The 23,455-nt window shown below is 37.3% G+C and overlaps 1 protein-coding gene across 1 annotated transcript in view; it reads right to left on the bottom strand.

Moving 5' to 3' along the window:
- Positions 1-23,455, bottom strand: part of LOC121438964 (dystrophin-like) — a 689,483-nt gene that overhangs the window by 366,065 nt on the left and 299,963 nt on the right. The window contains 1 exon segment of the mRNA XM_041639468.1: positions 8,135-8,281. Coding sequence (XP_041495402.1) covers positions 8,135-8,281 — 147 coding nt within the window.

Genomic DNA, 23,455 nt, shown 5'->3' with positions numbered 1-23,455 from the left:
GACTTTTAGCCCTGCTAGTGAAAGGGACAATTGGTGGCTTTCACAGGAAAGCTTTGACTCCTCACTTGGGACTACTGAGTAACCACAATCAGGAATGAAATCCCAGCAACAGTAATTTCATATTGTATCTTTTTGTCTCCTTTGGCTCAAAGCACAAAAGTAGGTTTTATTAATTACTTTTCTATTCCTGTGATAAAACACCATGGTCTAGGCAACTTAAAGAAGAGTTTATTTGTGTTCATGATACCAGGGGAAGAATCCATATTGAAGGTAGGGCATGGCAGCAGGTGTCTGTAGCAAGAAGATTCACATCTTCCACTGCTAACAAAAAACAGTCAGTGAACTGAAAATGGGTTGAAGTTATGAACTCTCAAAGCCAGTGGCATACTTCCTCTAGCATATCCTCTCTAAACTGCATCACCAACTGGGGACCAAGTGTTCAGACCCCTGAGCCTATGGAGAAGATTTCTCATTCAAACCCTAATTTATTATTGTTAAGTCAGGAGCATAACCCGAGCCCCTGACATCCATCCCAGCTCGCTGGCCTGAGAGTTGCATTGGTCTGGACTCCAAATCCCAGCATGCCAGGTCTAGACCCCTCCCCAGGGGAGGGTCAGGACCACTCCCGCAGGGTATTTAAGTGGTCTCCCATTGGAAGAACACAGGGTTCCAGGTTTGCAATGCTCCTTGCTTTTCTGTTTCCCCTGCCATGCTCTAGGCCACCTGAGAGCGCTGCTACTTAATAAAACATGGGCATTTAATTCGCTTTAAGCTGACCTAATTGGATTTCTTTGCACTGGCCGAGCCGCCCGTGTTAGGATTTTTCCCTAACAATTATTAGTAACCTTTCCAGATGAGTCTCCTCACATTTCCAGAACACTAGAACCTCACAGGACATCTTATCCACTTCTGAAACAGATGTAATTATCTCTTGCAAACCAACTATTCCCCCAAGAACTTTTCCAAATAAATTTGCAAGAAGGACTTTTTTTGTATCATCTTCTAGGACCAAAGAAGAGACAATGATGGATGGAATTACACCTTAACCTGACTGGCTTAATTGTGCATACCTCCCTATTGAAACTTAAAACTCCTGTACCCAGAAGAAGGACTAAGGGTCACTGTACCCCTATATTTGTTCTTTTTCCAAATGTAGTCACACTGAAAAAAAAACACCATTCCTTTTCTCTTTCGTATGGGTCTGGATATTAAGCCTGGCTTATTGAGACTGCTGAAGTGTAAACTTTTGCTCTTAACCTTCTATTTATCCAGGTTGTGGAAACTATATTGTAGACCAGTGTTGTCCACTGCAACGAGAGTGAATGCTACATGAGTAATATTAAACGTTCTAATAAGCACATTTAAAATGTCAAAGGAAACAACATTGTCAGTTGTTCTGTTTGGCATGGTATACAGACTCCATATTAAAGAAAAATATCCAAATTTGAATAATCATAAAGAATAAATGAGGTAAATACTTTATGATGACATAATTTAATTAACGAAATTTGTAAAATATTCTCAGTTCTACATGTAATCAGTATAAAATACATTTTAGAAATTTCAATTTTTGTACAAAGTCCTTGAAAACTGAATGTGTGTAACACTGTAACATGTCCCTACGTGGACTGGATGAATTCAAGGTTCCAAAAGCTTGATATGCCACCACATTGGAAAACGTAGTTTAGACAGTGCAGTGTGAAACAGAGTAAATATAAACTCATTCAGTAGCAGATTATGTTGCTTGTACTTTATTAAAAGATTCCCTGTGTTGTTCAAGTCTCTCTTTACCTTCCTCCTCCAGTCCAAAGGAAAGTTAAGTGCCTGGTCTCCATGGTTCCATGGTACTGCAACTTCTCTAGCACAGAACTTTCTCCCTGATGCTATGCTTAACCTCTCTAGTTAGAGTTGAAACGCTCAAGGTGTCTAACATTTTGAAGGCATACATTTATTTTCACATCTTAAGCTTGAGCACCTGACATGTGCTAAATGTAGGACAATGGTTCTCAAAGTATGGTCCCTGGAACAGCAATACCAACCTAATTTGTGAATTTGTTAGGAATGCCCAATCTGGAATTCCACCAAAGTCCTAGTCAATTCAAAACTTTGGGTGAGGGGACCGAGCAAATTGTTTTAAGTAGCCTTCCGAGTAATTATGATGCTCACTAAATTTTGAGAACCACGGATACAGAAAATTATATTTCCATGGAGAATACTCTCAGATTGTGTTCTCTGGTTCAATCTTAAACCGTTTTAGGTGTTGCTAAAGAAATAAATCAAAGAAGGATACGCTAGGCAGATCTAGCAGTAGAATCGCTCTTTAGCAATGCTGAAGTGAGCAGGCTGGGCATCCTCTGTTTAAGTTCAAAGCAACAGGGCCTATGCCATTAGCAAGAGCAGATGGTGCAGCTCATCTAGGCTCCCTGCTTAGAAAAGACTCCACAATGCAAACGAATTAGTATAAAATTATTACAGAAAAGTGTGAGGAAAATGTTAAGATCTGCCAACTTATTCAATGATGATAAAAACACACAGAGAAAGCAGATATGCTTAGAAAATCTATGTCACCCCAAATAAGCATACATTTTAGTTAGTTGAGTTGTGTGTGTGTGAGTTTGTGTGTGTGACTTGTGTGCACATGTGTACATATTTTGGGGTGCCCATGTGGATGTTTGAGTGACATAACACACGTATAGAAATAAAAGTCCAATCTTGGGTGGGAGATATGATCTTCCACTTTGAGACAAGATCTCTTGGTTTTTGCCCCTAGATATATGAGGCTTGTTGGCCTGCCTGCTTCCGCACATGCCCTTTGTTTCCAACTCCCATCTTTTCTTAGAAGAGATGGAATTTCAGATAATTGCTATTGTGTCAGGCCTTTATACAGGTTCTAGGTATCTGAATTCATGTTGTCACATCCACATAGAAAGCAAAAACAGCCACTGACCTATTTCCCCAGCCTGGTTTTCATTTTTGAAATTTCAATAATTTGTTTAGTGTCACTGAACAAATGAAGCCACTCAAGTATTCCTGCATGTTTATGGCATGGAGAAGTTGAAAGACAATGGACTATCCGGGGAGAATAACAGAACACACATTTTTTTGTATGTATGAAAGGACTTTTTGGTCTGTTATCGACCAAGTAGGATTATGACCATGACTCCTCAGTATATAGTATGCTTACTCAGAGGTAATCCAATGAAAAGAAATGAAAGAATGAAAGCATACATGGCAATGCAGGATGCGAGTGCCTAGAATGTTCCTAGAACATGACTACAGTGGTGTGCAGGAGGAGAACAACTATGTATGCGTGTTATCAGAGGAACGTGAGCAAATCTTTTAAAATATACACCATTACCGGCATGGCTCCTTAACATATTGAAAGAACTTTGTGCCTAGAAATGCCTTAATAATATTTAATTTAACATGTTTTCACAGTCTATAATACCTTATGTTTAATATAGCATGTATTCTTTATGTAAGAGTGTATTTTCATCCTTTCGTTGTCATGCATGGATTTATTCCTGAGTGCAGAGATTGTAGACTACTCCCTTTCATGATGAATAAGGAAAATGGCCATGCCACTCAATGTCTGCGCATTACTTCAAAATTGAAAAGGATTCTTGTTTTACCTTTCTTTCCTTTTGACTTTTGATACACATTTGTACTTGACTAAATATGAGGATTGGCTTTACATTAAGAGTTGACTTATTAAAATAACTTTGATTCGATTTTAATGTAGTTGCCTTTACAAGGCAACAAGGAATAGCTTGCTTTCAAATTTTAGATTTGAAAGAAGTGTGATTTTGAAGGGTACACAGAACTGGTTTTGATCCATTGGTTTGTTAAAAGCAGCTTTCAAATTTATTGTATCCAAGAATTATTTTATAAAGAGAGTAGGTCTGAAAAAAAATCAAGCATTTCACACCTTTATTGTCCAAAACAGATTTAGAGTATGACTTGGTTAATCCCAAGTTTAATGGGCCTTTAAGGCAAGGAAATATGACAGGACAGTTGTGAGGATCGGATTCAGATCTTGTGACACCTTCCCCAGGATGTGACTGCATCATGTCAGGTTTGTACGTCTCAGTTTCCTTGCTTATGAAAGTGAATAGTCATAACATGTACTCATAACACAGAAAGAAGAATGCTGCAAGGATCGTGAGGATGTATCTGAGGACACTTAATAAAGCAACACCTTTAACACCCTGAGAATAGTCCACGTAGTACCAATGCACTCTGGGAGGGAAGACACGGGATTTCCTGCCGACAGAAAATCTGAAACAAGGAAATGGACGTCTTCTACTTCTATTTCTGGCTTCCAAATAAATTCGGAAGCCTCTTTATTCACTATTTCTATGTCGAGGTAAATTATGACTAGATCTTATCCTGCTATTGATGGTCACACTTGTCTGTCTTATATGTCTCAACCATTTTCACTGATCTTATATACAGCTGACATACAAGTGCGGCTTTCTTTCTGAAGCAAAATGAATTTGTCAAGTAACTAAACCCAGGATAGTCTAATGTCAAGAAAGGTAAAGTCAGACAGCATGTAATTCTACTCCTTCTCTTGCATAACTTTTCTCAAATTTAGGGCTTCTTTCCTTTTCTCACATCTATATATGCCTTTCTACTAATTCTGCTGTGTTTTCACCTTTTCTTTGTCTTACCAGAAAGAAATGTGAACTTGTACCTAGTTTTAATGCAATATTTGTCAACAGATAAAGCACCATAAGTGATTAAATTCTTTGTTTTGTATACTTACGCTGCTATCACGACGGTAATGCAAGCTTTTCAGCAGAGAAGCTAGCTAATGCCCTAATTTTACATGCATTCTTTTAAATGTAGAATACACATAATATAACTGAGTTCTTCATTCCACAAATGAATGCAATCTTTTGATAGCAATATCCACTTTTACAATGTGCACTGTTTTATTTTATTTTTTATTTTTTGAAAATTTTATATAATTATATCATTTTCTCCTTCCATCTCTCCAACCCTTCCAATTCATTTTATTCCCAACTTGTTCTCTCAAAATTTATGTCCTCTTTTAATATTGTCGCCCACACATACACACACATAAGTATATATTCCTAAACACATTAATGCAATTTCCTAAATCCCTCTAATATTACTTTATATGTATTTGATCTCAGGGCTGAGGACTTGGTATTAGATAACCAACTGAGGAATCTTCCCTGAGGAAGACCATTTCTCCTGTTCTCAGAAGACACTTTAGACATAAGACTTGGAGAACCTGAACTGTAATGATCTGAAACCCTCTGCACCCTGAGAACAAGATTGCACGGCACCAAATTTTCCACTCAAACTTCCAAAGAAAGGATGCAACCAACAGTCCCACTCAGCTATGACACCGATGAGCAACAGAAATGAAGCATGACACACTTCCTGGCAATAATCAACAGAGATTAGGCTTCCTTTAAATGTCAGAGAGACTGAACTCATGAAGTCTCATTAACCTGGACAGTTATCTGTATTTGCCTTGTTCCCTTTCTGAAAAATGACTCACTGTTATAACTAGCTATGATTATGTAGTAGATTGGTTAGAATAATGGTCAAAGTAAATGAAGTATGTGATTGCCTTCACTCAGTTTCTTGTGAACGGAAATCAAGGGCTCATCATCTTTCTGCTAGAAAAATTTTCTACGGATATCTTTAAGGTGATTGCTCAAAAATAAAGGAATTAAATTTTCAACTTACAAGAGAAGCACGAGCCAAAAATTGACTAAGTTATTTAATATGAGAAGTCTACATCTATATGGCCTCCAGATAACAGGTTTAGAGTTATGGAAGAAGTATTGCAATTGCAACTAGCCACATATATATATATATATATATATATATATATATATATATATATTACGATATGAATAAAAGAAGCATCATTTTTGGTTCTAAACTGAGTTTTATCATGTATGCTCTCTTCCTGATATCCAGATAAAGGATCATAGAAACGAACTGGAGGTAGCCTTAGACAAACTGTAATGTTTAATTTCAAAAAATAAGAATTATAGTTTAGAGATGTTTACATATTAACCCACTGAAGACTGTACGATTGTTTGCTATAGCCCACCATCTACTGCCATATATCTGCATGGGATTGCAATCAAGTCCTTGTGCAAGAATTAAACCATTAGTACATGTTTTACAAATAAATAAATAGTATAACTAGACTGGATCATAAAGTCTTTTTCGTAGTGCTGTGGCTATAACTCGGGACATTTTGAGTAAGCATTCTACTACTTATTTACATTCTCAAACTCACATAGAGTTGATTATTTGTTTGCTTTTTATTTTTGAGACAAGAGTCTCAGCATGTAGCTCTGGCTGTCCAGAAAAATCACAATGTATATCAGACTGGCCTGGAATTTACAGAGACTATCTACCTCTGCCTCTCAAATGCTAGAATTAAAGGGTACATCACTATGTCTGGCCCGTGTAGTATTGATTTGCAAGAGATTTTCCTATCTTTCATAGTCTTTTGACCTCAGTCATAAATTTGCAAGTAGCTGTCACAAATCATGTACTACATTCTGAAACACAAATGTAGCACTCAACGTTTTACAAGAAAATTGAAAATTTATTCCAAGGGTGCTTGAATAGTACAAATTTGATCACTGGTTGCCTTTGGTCATTCATTAATTTAATTATATATGCTTTAAATGAAAGATATTTTAAGGATGAAACTGATATGGTTTTAATAGTACTGAGCTATCATGGGGTCAATGGACATACAGAGGCACAGAGTCATTTTCTGGTATTGTTTCGCCTTAGTTAATGACACAAATATCTCAAGATTATTCATCATACTAGAATTAAATTATATAAGATCTCAAGGGGTCTGAAATTTGAAACTTGTTTTTTAAAAACAATCTAATAATTCTTCAACTGGACTCTTCACACTCTCAAATAGACCATTGGTGACAGAATAACCTGGCTTATCATTTTTCCCTATTAAAACTTTGACACTAAATTCTTTCAAACCAAGTTTCTTTCAAGTCTCAGGAGTATACAATCTGTATCCTGTGAAATTGGAAAAGGAAAAATGAGTCTCTAATTTTATGACTAAACAAGTTTTATAGTTTGGAGGCATAACACAGTGTCCTTTGTAGAGGAAATATACATTACCTCTATATCCATTTCTATGTTCCTATTGTAAAGACCAATGCTATTCTAAGAACTATGTGAATCAGCTCATTCAACATTATTGTACCTATGTTGGAGATGAAGGTACTGACAACCACAGAGGTTAAATGACATAAAAGACACACAGCTAATTAATCAGATCCCCAAATCTATGTATTATAATCATAGTAAAAACTGTAATAACACTAAGATCGAGAATGTATAGGGTACTGTAGCACAAGTTCTGTTCCAATGACTAATTATACTTATTGCTGTGATATATTTATCATAACAAAAATCACCAATGTAGAAACTTATATTATCTTGTCTTCTAGAGGAAAGACTAAAACACAGAAAGATTCACTAAACTGTCTAAGATGCCACAGCAAGTAAATGACACCTGGGACACATACCTATTCCCTATATTTACTATACAAACCTATAAAAAACCTACTTCTATGTGTGGATTGATGATAGTGATACTTGTTCGTAAGACAATTTAATACCATACTATTGACTCTTGTTTCAGTTAGAATTGCAAAGGAAAGGATGTTTTCAGAATTCTAGCAATACCAGCACAAATGAATTGTCCACTAGCAATTCAGTGCCTCCATTGTGGTTCACCACTGTCATTCATGCGATTACAAGCCATACTGACTCCAGCTCTCAGACATATCTGAAATTGGGTTTAGTAACACTAGGACTTATAAAGCAATACAAAGCATCTTGTTATTATGAACATCAAATGAATAATACTCTTTTGAAACAGGTTCTTGCTATATAGCCTTGGCTAGGCTGGAACTTGCTATGTAGAACAGGCTGGCCAGAAATTCATAGAGATTTGCCTGGCTCCACCTTGATGTGCTGAAATTAAGAGGATACATCATTATGCGTGGAAAAGGGATTAACCTTTGTTGCTCCTTACAAACAAACTTTATGTACACGTCATTATCCTATGTCAAAGAGCCCAGAGCATGCCTACCTGCAGAAGCTTCCATCGGGTGTTCAGATCTTCCAGAGTGCTGAGGTTATAAGGTGAGAGCTGAATGCTCAAAGTGGTAAGTTGGCGAGCAAGGTCATTGACATGATTGACATTCTCTTTAAGAGGTGCAATTTCTCCCCGAAGTATCTATGAATTAGAAGATAAAAAAAATAAATCAAAGAATTCTAGACATCTTGGAACTGTAAGACATCTTACTCTGTTTTGGGTGTAATGTCAGTGAGGTTCACTCTACGATCTGAAAGTGTTCATTTATCACTAGTGCATATAGACTGTAAGCTCTCTGGCAATATTAGGGAATAGGCCTGTTTGAAATGCGAATTTTGAAATCAGTGCCTGTGGTGCTTTGGATGAGAATGGCCGCTAGAGACGCATATATTTGAATGCTTGGCTCTCAGTTGGTGGAACTGTTTGAGGCAGATTAGGAGGTCTTGTTGGAGAAGGTGTGTCCATGGGGTTGGGCTTTGAGGTTTCCAAAGACCATCCCATTCTCAGATAGCTCTCTCTGACTCTTGTTTGCAGATGGGATGCAAGCTCTCAGCTACTTCTCCAGGACTATATCTTCCTGCTGCCATGTGACCAGCCATGATGGTCATAAGCTTGCCCTCTGAAACTTTTTTTTTTGAGACAGGGTTTCTCTGTAGCTTTGGTGCCTGTCCCGGAACTAGCTCTTGTAGACCAGGCTGGCCTTGAACTCCCAGAGATCCGACTGCCTCTGCCTCCCGAATGCTGGGATTAAAGGTTTGTGCCACCACCGCCCGGCACCTCAGAAACTTTAAGCACCCGATAAAGTACTTCTGGAAGTTGCCCTTGGTCATGGCAATTTGTTGCAGCAATAAATTGTAGCCAAGACAGTGTCCCTCTCAAAGAATCCTCAGACATGAAGCTAGCCCCTTTGATTAGGGGAGGAAGTAGCAAGAGGCAATAGTTACCAGACATATTTGCTAGTCACTTAAACTTGGACATCTTCACCCCCAAATGTGACAGAACTAGATTTCTCTTGTTTGTTATCACTCATTTATGGTACTTTCTTCTTTATTAGAAGCCAAGATAGGCTTCACACTAGGATGCATTAGTGTTACAGCATCGTGTTCCAGTTCCTTGGTACATGATGCCGTGATAAGCATCACCCACACATACATTAATCTGTCTCCTACACAATGACCCTATGAAGCCGATACTTGGAGCATCCTCATTTTACCTTTGAGAAACTAAACTTGCAGGTCTTAAATTGTGCCAAAATTCTATGAGTAAAAATGTTGTAACCTGGGATACATATTTGGATTTGTTTTCTTCAGAGTGCATATTCTTAATTACCACATTATGTTACTCAACACAAAATCTGGAATGACATGACCAGTAGAATGCTGCTAGATTCTAAATCCTATGTTTCAAGCAGCAAGGGATTCTTTACTTTTTACAATGAGAAGATAAACTAAATCATGCGAGTACATTCATCCTTTGTACCTACTACATGATAAATACTTTTATTTAGGGAGGAAGGTATTTTGTCAGCCTAGGATGACTTTCTGCTCTCATGGTATTTTAGTCCTTGTTGCAGAGACTTTGGAAGGCTCCCATGGGGATTTTGGCTGTTTCTGAAGTTTGAAAGCAGGCGTCTCTGATGTGATGCATCATGAGGATCTATTGAACAGAACACTATGCGAATATGCAGAGTAGAATATCATGCATCATAGCTACCCCATCGAGTTGGCATTTATGGATCTTTAACATGATGCATGACAACCAAATTTTCCAACGAATGACATCTAAGGGACAAACTCCCTCACTTAGGAGAACAGTTTATGTAATGTAATGTCTGTTCACAAGGACAGCATCACTGAGTTGACTCCCTATTGGACTTGCTTGACCTGGGAGGTATTATTTCCCTGTCTGGTGCTCACTGTTTTTGTATAAAAACATTGTGTGTAATACCCACATCTATAGCCCTTATATTTCTTTTGATTTCAAATGGAAGCTGGTCTGTACATTCGAAACAAGGATGGCATTATCCTCAAATCAACCTGAATACCTGGCAACTAACGTCTACCATTTACAGAGAATAGAAGACTCTTAAATTGCACTCAGATGAAATATAGCAAGATAATCACTAAGATTTTTAGCAGAGGAAATGTAGATTTATTCAGAAAAAATTAAAAAAAAAAGAACTCCCAAGAGGGAGAGGGTCACCAACAGAGGAATAATTTGAACTTAGCATTTAGGTTTAGGATAGGGTCTTCCTACAAAGCAGGACTTCCAGTTTTAATATTTTTCAGACAGAGTCTCGGTATATAAACCTGGCTAGCCTGGAAGTCAACATGCAGACTGGACTGATTTTAAACTCACAGAGATTCACCTGCTTCTGTCTTCCAAGCATGAAGACTAAAAGTGTGTGCCACCATACCCAGGCCCTTCAGCTTTTAAAAATGGCTATTAAAATATACTAAAACCACAATTTCCTGTGGGGAGGCAAAAGTCTTAGTCTATTAGTGATGATCTTAACACATGAAGAACAGGGTAATCTGTACTGAAATATATACGTTAACAGGGGAATGTTTGTTACTTACTATGTAAAAATCTAAAAACCTGCATTAGACACATTTTTACACATTGTATTGGTGGAATGACATTGGAATCATACTAAAATTGCAACAGTTCCAAGTAAAAGTTATTCCATTTCCTTATGAAGAAATACATTGTTTAAAAGCATCGGCACTAAGTGCCCAGGTAGAAAGGCCATTAACTCCTTTATATGGACATTTGTGTCTCTCAAGGGAATGATTCATAATTATTTTGTTTTCTGCAATGTAAAGGTTAGAAAACAGACTTCTGAAATGTTAATGGAAAAACCTGGATAAGGATGAAGATGGTTATGACGTGCAACCAGATCCTTTTAGATTATCACAGAAATTACTAATTATCACAGATAAACATGTGAGGTTGAATGGGAAACAGGAAGCACTGTGGAAACGGCAAGGTGCCAGCATGGCTCTCTGTAAGAAATAGTGAGGTGTTCAGTTTCTAAGTTATGTCATGCTTAGGTTTCCGTTTTAATATGTAGTAGGCATGTTCCAATGCGTTGATTCTAATAATTTAATGTTTACTTTCTCTCTTCAAACGTTAGGAACAATTAATACTGACTCATTTGAAGCTAAAAAAGAAGGAAAAATTAATCTCCAGTCCTCTTTACCATTTCATTTTCCTTTTTTTATTAATTTTTTTTATTAAAAACTTCTGCCTCCTCCCTGCCTCCCTTTTAGGGTTGGCAAGAGTCATTTTCCTTTTACAATATTCCTCTTTCCTTCTGTAAACCCTACGTCTTAGGGTGCTGTGGTAACATTTTGCTTCCTCCTCTGTACCAATGATAGCTGACGATCCCTAAAGTGATCTACAAATAAGTAAACATGCTTGCAGTACCTGTGTGTGGCTATCTCTTCTCCTCTCATTAGTTCAGATGTTAGTTGCGTGTACATTTCAGCCGTCTTTTGTATGCATGTCTACAAACCTGCTCTCATCAATACTACAAACATAATTTAATTAGCAATTTCCAAAATCAAAGAAACATTTTAAGAGGAAAAAAAGGCTACTGTTGCCTGAGATGGGGTCTAAGCACTTTACAAGACTTGCTTCACAAAGAAAAAGAGAAGTAAACATTGTCAATTAGGTAAGTGTAGATGAGGCTCCAGTCAAAAATTAGGGAAGCAACTTTAAGAATTTAGAAGTCTGAGATCAGAATGCTCCCCATGTTTTCTGATGCATTCTCTCTACACTAAAGAAACCAGAACTGGAAATCAAACAGATTGCTTTATCAGTGGGCCTTGTGGAGGACCCCAATTAGTGTATGTCCACTCAAAGAGTCTTCACACACAAGCAAAACACTTGTGACTATTTAAATTTAAAAAGTTTAAGCAAAATTTTTATTCTGATTTGTATTTAACTCTATTTTTGTATTAACTGCTCATCTATAGTTCTTAATCGAATCAGAAGAGGGAGCAGCTATTATAGATTATTTACTACTTGTAACTTTCTATAACTGTTATTATATTAGGTTTGGCGGTAAGTCTATTTACCAGGTGAAACATCTCACCAACCTCACAGAAGCTTTTCAAATGTCTTTTTATCCACAATTTACCACTACTACTACTACTACTACTACTATTACTACTACTACTACTACTACTATTGAGGCAGGCTATTCCTGTGTATTTCAGGCTAGTCTAGAAATTATTATACAGCCTATGTTGGTGTAAAACACATAATTCCTCTTTCTTAGCCTCTTGAATGCTGAAAATTTTGACAGGAAGAAATTCATTGATCAGGTGGCAGTCCAGGAGCTGCCTTTGGCTTCTGCCCCCTTGACTTCCCTGTCATGGTGGAATGTACCATTGAACTGTGAAACAAAAAGACATCTTTCTTCCTCTTTTCAGGGTATTTTGTCATGGTAACGGGAAAAGGAACTAATTCAACTATGGAAAGTGTGAATGCAGGCGCTACATCTTTTAAAGAGATCTAACATTGAGTTAGAATATACTTCAACTATTAGGGATTTTAATATTATATACCTAAATTTATGTTTAAATTATTAATACTGCCCATAAAATGCCAAAAGGTACAGTTAACTCTAAGCAGTATGATGTATTATGTGACTTCCACTAGGTTTTATTCTAGTTTGGAATTTGTAAGTGAGAAAATATCGAAGGGAGTCATTAGACTCTGGGTTTCTTTGAAAGACGTTAACATCTGAAATATGCTTTCCATAAAAGAGCAAACAAAGACAAATTTTATTATGACTAGTTTAATGTAAGTCGAATTTTCACTTCATTAAATGTTTAATTATAAATACAAAATTGCTGATTTAGAATGATATATAAATTTGATATGTCAAGTTATTCTTTTTAAAAAGTTAAATTACCTGTCATATTTTTGTTTATCTTTATGTAGTTAAAGACTTTTCAAGTATGTTTGAAATTATAGTCATCAACCTATTGTGAAAAAAGAAAGGAATTGTCTCTTATCAAAGAAATGTTTGTGAGGAAGTAATTTTGACAGTTAAGAAATTCTATATGCTCTAAGACATAGGTCACTTTGGATGATAAGAATAAGTTGAGGGAGGGCGGGAGGAAGTGTGTGTGTGTGCGTGCGTGTTTGCACAACCAAACACGTGCATGTAGAGGCCAGATGAAGATGTTGAAAGATTTTTTTTATTATTGTCTGTCTATTTTTTGAAAGGGGTCCCTCATGGAGTCTGAAGGTCAGGATTTTGGCTATGATAGTTGGCATTGGTATCTGCCTGACTCTATTCCCCAGAACTCTGGTTACAGGAACATGGTGTCATGTCTGGCCTCTGTGTGGGTGCTGGGAATCTGAGCTCAGGTCCTCTTGTTTTTATACCAAGTGTTATTCCCCACAGAGCCCTTTCCCTAGCCTCAAGAATTCTATTTCAAGAGCCTTTTTTTATTCTGTAAAATTGTGGAGCAACAGAGTAGGTATAGTATGCATGGTGTGTAATAAATATTTGCTGAATTTGAAGATGAATGTAGATCAAGTGGGGAGGGTCATATAAACCAGTTTTGAAAGAGATGGTGAGAGGGAGTTGCCCTATGAAATGCAATGAGTTTTCTAGATAGCACAGAGAGTCTTTTTGAGGCTGAGGATCAAAATGTTTTAGCAGAATCAATCTGTTCTAATTCCCTTTTCCAACAATGTTCCATTTGAGAAAGAAGAAAACAGTTGATCCGTGTTTAAGGTTTTGTCAGATGATTGTGGCACAAATACTTAGGGATAAGGGTGTTTCAATTTTAGACAGAATGTGATTGAAATACAGACTGTGGAATCTAAACTGGATTAGGAGGAAAGTAAGGCAAGATGAGGCTTGTAGATACAAAGAAAATAGAAGTGTCAATTGTGGATGCCCAAGATAATGTAAGAGAGGCCAAAGCAGGAGTAGCTGTACAAATAAGCCAGAAGGGAAGGAAAGAATGGGCTGCTCAATTATGCTTAGCTTATATATGTAAACAGCATATATATATATATATATATATATATATATATATATGTCTTTATTTGTTGTGGGATATTTGTGCACTGTGTGCAGACATTTGATATAAAGCTCAATGGCAAAACTAGACAGAAGGTATAGGCTGTATTTCCAGTTAGAGAAAGGAAGAGGAGGAGAAATGTAGGCATATAGAAAGATGCAAGGAGACACAGAGGAAGCAGGATGGACAGCCCATGACAGAATGTAGATTAATAGAAATGGGTTAGTTTAAGTTGTAAGAGCTATAAGCTATATTAGTTTAAACCCAAGGCCAAGTTTTTATAATTATTATCTCTGTGTATGACAAATATCTCTGTAGTTAAGAAATGAAAGAGTAACTAACAATATTTTTTTTCTCTACAAGAAAACCATACTGAATAATTGTTTGTGAACCAAGATCCTGAAAAAATATAGTCCAAACATTCAGGATGTTAGAAAAAGTAGGGTACAGCTGAAGCAAAGCTAGGCACACAGCTTTTGATACCCAGTGTTGTAGGTCAGGCTTCAGGGAAGCAAAGAGTTAGATAGGGAGAAGGAGAGGGAGAGAAACAGGAAGAGAGATGGGAAAGCTAAAGCAGATATGGTCCCATTTGGAGAGCTTATCCCCAGAAGATTTGATATACAAATTAGACCGTGATGGGACACATGTCTAAACAAAGGTACTATTTTCTTTCACCTCTCATGGTTTTAAGAAAGACAAGATGGGTAGAAAGTCTTCCTTTTGATTGAGGGATGTTTTTTGGAAAAGGATTACCTCCTGTGCCTTCAGCATTTAACAGTCAGGGGAAGGCGTACACCAGGTCAGTGAAGGAATCTTTCTGGACCACTGGCAACAGTCAATATACCAACTAAATTCATCTAACTACGTGTTCTCCACGACCTGAGGCACCTTTTTTTCATATTTCCCCATCCCAAGATCTTTTTCATGTGAACTCTCATTTCTAACACTATGAGGCTGGCTCAGAGCTTCAACAAAATGGATGTATTATCTTTTACATAATGTTGAATACTTTGTTTCTTCTAAATTTTGAAGGACAGACTAGAACAATGAGAGATAAGTCAGTGTACAGGCTATATGAGCTCAACCCTGTCTTTAGTATCACATTTTTCTCTGGTAGAGACACTCTTGACAATAAATTATGCCAAAGAAGCATGTATTAAAAAATAGAATTACAATTGTATTCCATCACAGTATCATTTTTTATTTTAGTAGCCTGAAGGCAAAATATGATGTGGTTTCATTGTCTCCCTTGCATTCAGTATTCAGGACCATTGCAAACTTTTATATTTGGGCATGATAGCTTTTGACAAGCAAACTTAATAAGTACATAAATAATAAAACAGAATAAAAACTAATGATCTAGATGTAGCATAATCAGGACAACATAGGGAAGGTTAAATTAAACAAATAGAGAAATAAATGTAAAGTTTGTTGACATGAAGAAAATTTCATGTACTTATTTCCCAAGCAATTATCAGTAATTATATTTTTACTGAACTCAGACTCAGCATGATTCCAAATTTGTGATACTAGAATAGTAGAAATTGGCTGCTGTATGTTTTAAGTTTGCAATATAGAACCAGATTTTACAAATGAGAAAGAATCTTTCCCTTCTTTTAATGTTATTGAAAATAGTCCACACCCACACATAAAATTTTCTTTTGAACATTTTACTTTTTGAACTGACTGCAATTTGAGACCGAGCCTCACTGTAGAGAACAGATGTGAACTTGTGGTCCTCCTCTATCAGCCTGCACATTCTTCATCTGCCATATCTTAGAGGCTTCCATGAAGACTTAAACCCAGTGGGAATTTGTTTATTGGGTTTTTTGTTTTGTTTTGTTTTGTTTTGTTTTTCAGACAGGTTTTCTCTGTAGCTTTGGAGCCGGTCCTGGAACTATCTCTTGTAGATCAGGCTGCCCTCAAACTTACAGAGATCTGACTGCCTCTGCCTCCCAAGTGCTGAAATTAAAGGTGTGCACCACCACTGCCTGGCAAACCCAGCGTTTTTTAAAACAAAGACCAAAGCATATATTTACTCTTCAATAGCAATCGTCTTCTTAAAATATCTTGGGTGCAAAATTCAAGAAGCCCTTGTTTTTTACCGCTGAGTAGTACTCTAATGTGTATATATTCCACACTTTCTTCATCCATTCTTCCATTGAAGGGCATCTTCGTTGTTTCCAGGTTCTGGCTATTACAAACAATGCTGCTATGAACATAGTAGAGCATACACTTTTGTTGTATGATAAGGCCTCTCTTGGGTATATTCCCAAGAGTGGTATTGCTGGGTCCAGGGGTAGGCAAAATTTGAATTTTGCATGCAAATGGATGGAAATAGAAAACACTATCCTGAGTGAGGTAAGCCAGACACAAAAAGAGGAACATGGGATGTACTCACTCATATTTGGTTTCTAGCCATAAACAAAGGACATTGAGCCTATAATTAGTGATCCTAGAGAAGCTAAATAAGGAGAACCCAAAGAAAAACATATAGGCATCCTCCTGAATATTAACCTTCATTAGGCGATGAAAGGAGACAGAGACAGAGACCCACATTGGAGCACTGGACAGAAATCTCAAGGTCCAAATCAGGAGCAGAAGGAGAGAGAGCATGAGCAAGGAACTCAGGACCACGAGGGGTGCACACACTGAGGCAATGGGGATGTTCTATTGAGAACTCACCAAGGCCAGCTGGCCTGGGTCTGAAAAAGCCTAGGATAAAACCGGACTCGCTGAACATAGCGAACAATGAGGACTACTGAGAACTCAAGAACAATGGCAATGGGTTTTTGATCCTACTGCAAGTACTGGCTTTGTGGGAGCCTAGGCAGTTTGGATGCTCACCTTACTAGACCTGGATGGAAGTGGGTGGTTCTTGGACTTCCCACAGGGCAGGGAACCCTGATTGCTCTTTGGGCTGAGGAGGGAGGGGTACTTGATTGGGGGAGGGGGAGGGAAATGGGAGGCGGTAGTGGGGAAGAGACAGAAATCTTTAATAAATAAGTAACAACAACAACAAAAAAGATTTACTGCTGGGTCAGGTGGTGTATAACTTTAGTTCCCCAAACCTGGGAAGCAGAGGTGGTCAGATCTCTGTGAGTTCAAGGCTAGCAAGGTCTATGTAGTGAGTTCCAGGTTTCACAGAGGAACCCGGGCAAAAATGATTTTTTTTTGTGTATGTGTGTTTGTCTGTTTGTATATGTTGATGCTCATGAAGGCAGAAGAAAGTGCTGAATTCTCTTCTCTTGATGGCTGTGACCTGGACAACTTGGGTGCTCAGAAGCAAACTCAGGTCCTCTGAAAGTGCATCCAGTGTCTTAACCACTGAAACATCGCTCCAGCTTTACCGCATAATTTGAGAATGATAAATAGGACATCATTTACCATAGGGGAACGACTGTAACTAAGTTGAGTTTTTTCATTATTTTGTGTGTACTCCATGTGTGTACACATGTATAATGTGTGAGGGTGAATCCACCTTTGTTTGCACATGCAGAAGCCAAAGGTCAGCATCAGTCACTTTCTTTAATCAACCTGAAGCTTGTTGTTTCCAATAGGTTGGTTCTCTCAGCAAGTTCCCAGGGTTCTCTTCTCTTTGCCTCCTTAGTGCTGGGGTTCTAGATGTGTGCTGCCACACCAGGCTTTTTTACACGAGTGCTGAAGATTCAAGCCTAGGTTCACATGCTTGCAGAACAAGGATTTGCCCACTGAGCCACAACGCCAGTCCCAGGTTTACCAGGTTTTTAACAACAACAACAACAATAACAAACCAAACCAGTTGAAAAATCTTAGTTACTTCAATTTCCTTGGATGTTTAATTCTGTAGTCCAAAGTCTAGTTGCTAATTATTTCTCCTTTATAAAAAAAAAGCAAGCAAACAAACAAACTAAATAAACAAACAAAGCCATTTGAAGCATTCTACAGCTTTCTAACGACACAATTAAAACTAATAAAAGGTAGTTCATGACTGTTTTACAGAAGCTAATTGCAAAATATGCACAATTAAAATAAAAGGGTTTGTAATGAGTATAAACAAATCATTTAAGCAGGCCATGCTTTAGGCTGCTAAGGAAACAGGGGGGAAAAGCCAGTATTTTATTTCTGAGAAATTTTAATTATATGTGATAACACATAAAGCAAATGGAAGTTAATGAACATTTATTAACGTATTTAAAGTAAGTAATAATCTATAAACCATTAAAAAGATTAACCACCAAGAAGCTATTGCTAGTTGATGGTGGCTGAGGGATAGTCACTTCATTAGGTCTATGGTCACTAGTATATGGCTCATGCCGCAATAGATAGTCCTGCTTCCGTGTGCATATGGACAGCCTAATTGAGTTCAGTGGGTTAAAAACAAAGACACTATGTTGGGAAGATGTGTTGGGGTGGGGAACTCAGAGGAGTTTGGAGGAAGAGTGGGGGTTGATATGATCAATATACATCGAATAAATGCATGAAATACACATTCATGCCAGGAATTTATCTTTTGATTTGAAAAATATTTATTTTATAATTTTAATTATTTATTTATTGTGTGTGTGTGTGTGTGTGTGTGTGTATGTGTGTGTAGGTGCCAGAGAGATGACAGATGTCCTGGACCAGGTGATGTGAGTTGAACTTGGGTCCTCTGAAGAGCAGCAAATGCTCTTACCTGACAAAGCATCTCTTCTGCTTCACATGTATGAAATTATCAATGAATAAATTAAAAATATCAACCACAGGGATAGTCTTCGGCACACTCAGAAGTTATTTTAGGCAGGTGCTAGCTTTGTGATTACAAGTCTTTTCTTTATTTTGAGGGCTAAGCATGGAACCCAGAGGTTGATGCATGCTAGGCCAGGGTTCTACCACTTCAGCAAGCTTTTCAAACTTGCAAACATTTCATGATCCACGTAACAGTTCTTTCTATTATTGTGGTGGAGTAGAGATACAAATGGTCTGGCTCCTTTCCTTCTCCTTATAGCCCAGAATATCAGTTTATCACACTGGTTCTCAAATATTTCAAAAAGCATCACCACAATGATGGTTTGTTAACACAGTCTACTGAGTACCACTCATCATTTGTTATTTAGTAGTCTGAGAGGAGCCTGAAAATCTGACATTTCTGTTATAACAAGAACGTAAAAGACACTGAGCTCTGAAATCTCACTGATCTTATTCTTGACATAGTTCCTATAGGTGTATGGTTCCGCCTGCTTGGAGTTGAACATTTCTGTTGTTTTGTTGGTTCCCATTCATTTACATTAAATCTGATCCTTAACCTAAATACTACAACCACAAGTTCATTCCTGGTTGTTCAATCTGGAGTAAGTGTCTTGTTTTTTTTTTCTCACTTTCTCCACTCCATTCTTCAAGTTCCAAGTAAGTATTTTCTTGCCTGTTTATTCACTAGTGGTTATTTCCCAAGATATGAAAGTTTATTAAGGGAAGTCAACTCTACACATCTTTTCCAACAGGATAGTTCTGTAACTGGCATATGAAAATCATCAATACTTGCGTAGCAAATAATAAGTAGGGGCTAGGGATATAGTATAGTAGTACAGAATTCGCAAGGCTCTAGTTTCTATTCTCTACCCTGGAAGAAAAAGAAACAAATCTTTAAAAAATTGGGCACGCTTGCTTAATTACTAACCATGCAGACCAATAGGTATTGTCAAACTGCTCAGAAACAGTTTGCTGCATAAATCATATAAGAAACATGACCATTGGCTTTGAGATCCCTATCTGCTTTTTTCTCGTTCTATGCCTACCAGTTGATTTTATGTTGGAAACATGTTTAGAAACCATTTTCCAAAGAATTGCTACCATTTTAAAATCAAAGATACAAAGCTTCATTCTGGTATCAACTAGGAATTACTTCATAAAATGAAACAAAGGGAAAAATGAGTGAGTGACCTATTTAAGGAACATGCATTATGGTGTTGCTGTTACAACCTGGTACATCCTCTAAAGTACCTTTTTTGTTTGTTTTGAGACAGTTTTAGCCCATCCTGGCCTGGAACTTATTATGTAGCCCACACTGACCTTGAATTTGAGGTAATCCTCCTGTCTCAACATCCCCAAGCTGGGATTGCAGGCCTGTGTGATTACTCCTTATTTGGATGGTACTTTAACAAGGCTACACATACACACATACACACACACACACACACACACACACACACACACACACACACACATAAAACTAAAAAAAAGTAGAATACTATGAGCCAGGATCACTATGTTGGGTTGTGTGATGGTTGGAATAAAAATGTTCCCATAGACTCATAGAGAATGTCACTATTCTCTATGAATATTAGGAGATATGTCCTAGACGCATTAGGCGTTTCCTTGTTGGAGGACGTATATCACTGGGGATAGGTAGACTTTTAGACTTCAGAAATGCAAGCCAGGGCTAACTGTCTTTTCTTGCTGCCTGTGGATCCAGATGTAGAACTCGAAGCTACCTTTCTAATATTATGTTTACCTGCATGTTGTCATGCTTCCTGCCTTATAGATAACTGACTAAACCTCTCAACCTTCAAACCAGCTTCAATTAAATGTTTCCCTATATAAGAGTTTCTATGGTCAAGATATCTTTTCACAGCAATAGAAACTTTAACTAAGACAAGTTATTTAATAAAATCCAATTGAAATAAAATCTTGGCATCTTTACTGAATTGGTAAACCTTGACAGGGACTAGGAATCTCTGAGAAAAGTATGACTTTCTCTACTTTGGCCAAAGAGGTCCTTCAGAGAACTGAGACTTTCAATGCTGGTTGAGATTCTAGTTCTTCTCTGCTGCTGGTGGGTTCTTCACATCCCAGTTCTTTCATCTCTATCCCTTTGCTCTTGATCATTTTAGGTTTTTCTATAAAGACAGTGATTAAGTAGCATTATTATCTGGGAGACCACTAAATATTAGATTGTAGCAAATGCTACTTAAAAATCTTTTCCAAGCAATGGTTATGTGTTAGAGGGGAAAATAACAAAGGAAACTTCAATTTTGTTTTAAAGATGAGTGAGTCAATCTAATGTATTCTTTCTTCTTTTACTCTACCTATGATTAGTTGAGTATAGTGTATGTCGGTACCAAAAATAAAAAGTTTCTCTCTCTCTCTCTCTCTCTCTCTCTCTCTCTCTCTCTCTCTCTCTCACACACACACACACACACACACACACACACACACACACACACACCCCAGTTTGGATAAGGTCAGGGATACTATATGAAGCAGAGGATAATAGGTGCATCCTTTGTAGAGCCACAGGCCAGAATCATATCTCAGGACGCTGCCTCTTTGGAGCTGACTCCTCATATTATTCCGGGACTACCTGTCTTTCCTCACTCTTTTACTATGCAAAGTAAGGTCTTCTTGAACTAGACATTGCAATGTAGTATATGGAACTGACGCAGAAAGACAAAGAATGTATAAAAGAAGGATAGATATACATTCAGAGTTTAAACAGTAATTAGGAAGTCATAATGCATATTTGAGAAAGAATAAATCATTTTTTGTAATGAATTATGAATTGAAGAGCTGTGGTAAAAGATTAATTTGGGGCATTTTCTTAGACCATAATTGTAATCAGTCTTCATTAAATTTGCCTTCGCAAAGTAGACAATGAAACTTTTTGCAAAAGGAAATGAATGACATATTGTCTAACTCCTGTAGTCCAGTGTAATCACGAATTTGGTTGAAAAATCCGTGCTATATCTACTGTGTACTATACACGTATGTACTATGCATATACTATCTATTCAATGCACATTCAACAGTCTCATAATCATTACCAGAGAAAGCAGAAAATCCAGTGGTATATTATAAAATATTGTATGGGGTAGAGAGATAGTCCAGCAATTAAAATCACCTGAGTTTGGTTTTTTGTACCCACTCAGTGGCGATTAATCATCCGCAACTGCAGTTACAGAGCATCTGATGTCCATTTATGGCCTTTGTGAGTACCAGGTATGCACATTCTGCAGACATACATGCAGGCAATGACTCATAAGCATAAAATCAAATTCATAAAATATATAATTCATGATAGGAGAAATTGTGTTATAGGGTTAATAAAGTGCAAATAAGGATGCTCAGGTATGTTAGGAGAGAACCACTAAGTAAATAAGTAAATTTATTCCGAGAGAGGAAAAGTAGTGGCATTTCAAATGTATTTTAATAAGTAAAGAAAAGCTGAAGATCTGAAAAGCAAAACAGCCAGCCTCTGGCTCTTACCACGACCTCAGTCTGAAGTGGTGGCTGAGAGCTGTCTCGCCCCATCTTATATTACTCTCTAGGGCTGGGATCAAAGGCATGCACCACTGGGATTAAAGGCATGTACCACCCTATTTCACAGGCAACTGGGAATAAAGGTGTGTGTCATTATGACTATTGAGATTAAAGGTGTGTGTTATCATAATCTGTTTTGTAAACTAACCAGTGGAACTGTTTTACTCTAAGATCTTTAGAAAGTCTTTATTTATTAAAATACATTTGAAACGCCACTACAAGGAAATATCAGAAAATTCATGACCCTCTGAAAAGAGCATGTTCATCTAAAAAATATTGTGGCAATAACTCTAGTTCATTAACATTTTAAAGAGGAGGAAGAAGTCACAATGCATCATTCCTATAGATAAGCAAAACGTAACATTGGGCAGAAGCAGGATGGTAGCAATAGGGAGCAAATTATCCACAAACACATCTTTAAGGGCTTTAGGAAGTTTAAAGGGAATAGTCCCCTGTGATTTTATTATATTTGTTTATATAATCATTTATTCTAAACAAGGAATGGAATGTCTGTTGTATGCCAGGAATATTCCAGTTGCTGGGGATAGTGCTGCATGACCACAAGTCCTTTATTTTCTCATATAACAATAGCTATTCTTATGTAAGTTTATAAAGAAACAAATACCAAGGTAATGTATGTATAGCTATAAGATGTAACATTATTTTGTCAAGAAAATACACAAAAGTGAAGTAATGCATGTGTGTGTGTGTGTGTGTGTGTGAGAGAGAGAGAGAGAGAGAGAGAGAGAGAGAGAGAGAGAGAGAGAGATCAGTGCAAAAGGATCCTTCATCTCATTAAAACAAATTAAGGAGAAGCTACATCTGTATGTATAAGTAATGATTAATAAAGGAATTGAAGGCTGTGAGTTACTTGCACAATATATTACACCTACTTTGCTTTATAATGGGAATCTTCATTTAATTTTGGCTTGATGTGGAAGGCACTCACTATTGAAACAAATCAGATCTTTCTGTGAATTTGATTTTC

This window comes from Microtus oregoni, unplaced genomic scaffold, assembly GCF_018167655.1.
Source record: "Microtus oregoni isolate MIOR12 unplaced genomic scaffold, Mior012 000059F_ref0000304, whole genome shotgun sequence".
Classification (NCBI taxonomy): domain Eukaryota; kingdom Metazoa; phylum Chordata; class Mammalia; order Rodentia; family Cricetidae; genus Microtus; species Microtus oregoni.
The sequence above is the reverse complement of the archived record's forward strand: the minus strand, read 5'-3'. Positions and strand labels throughout refer to the sequence as shown.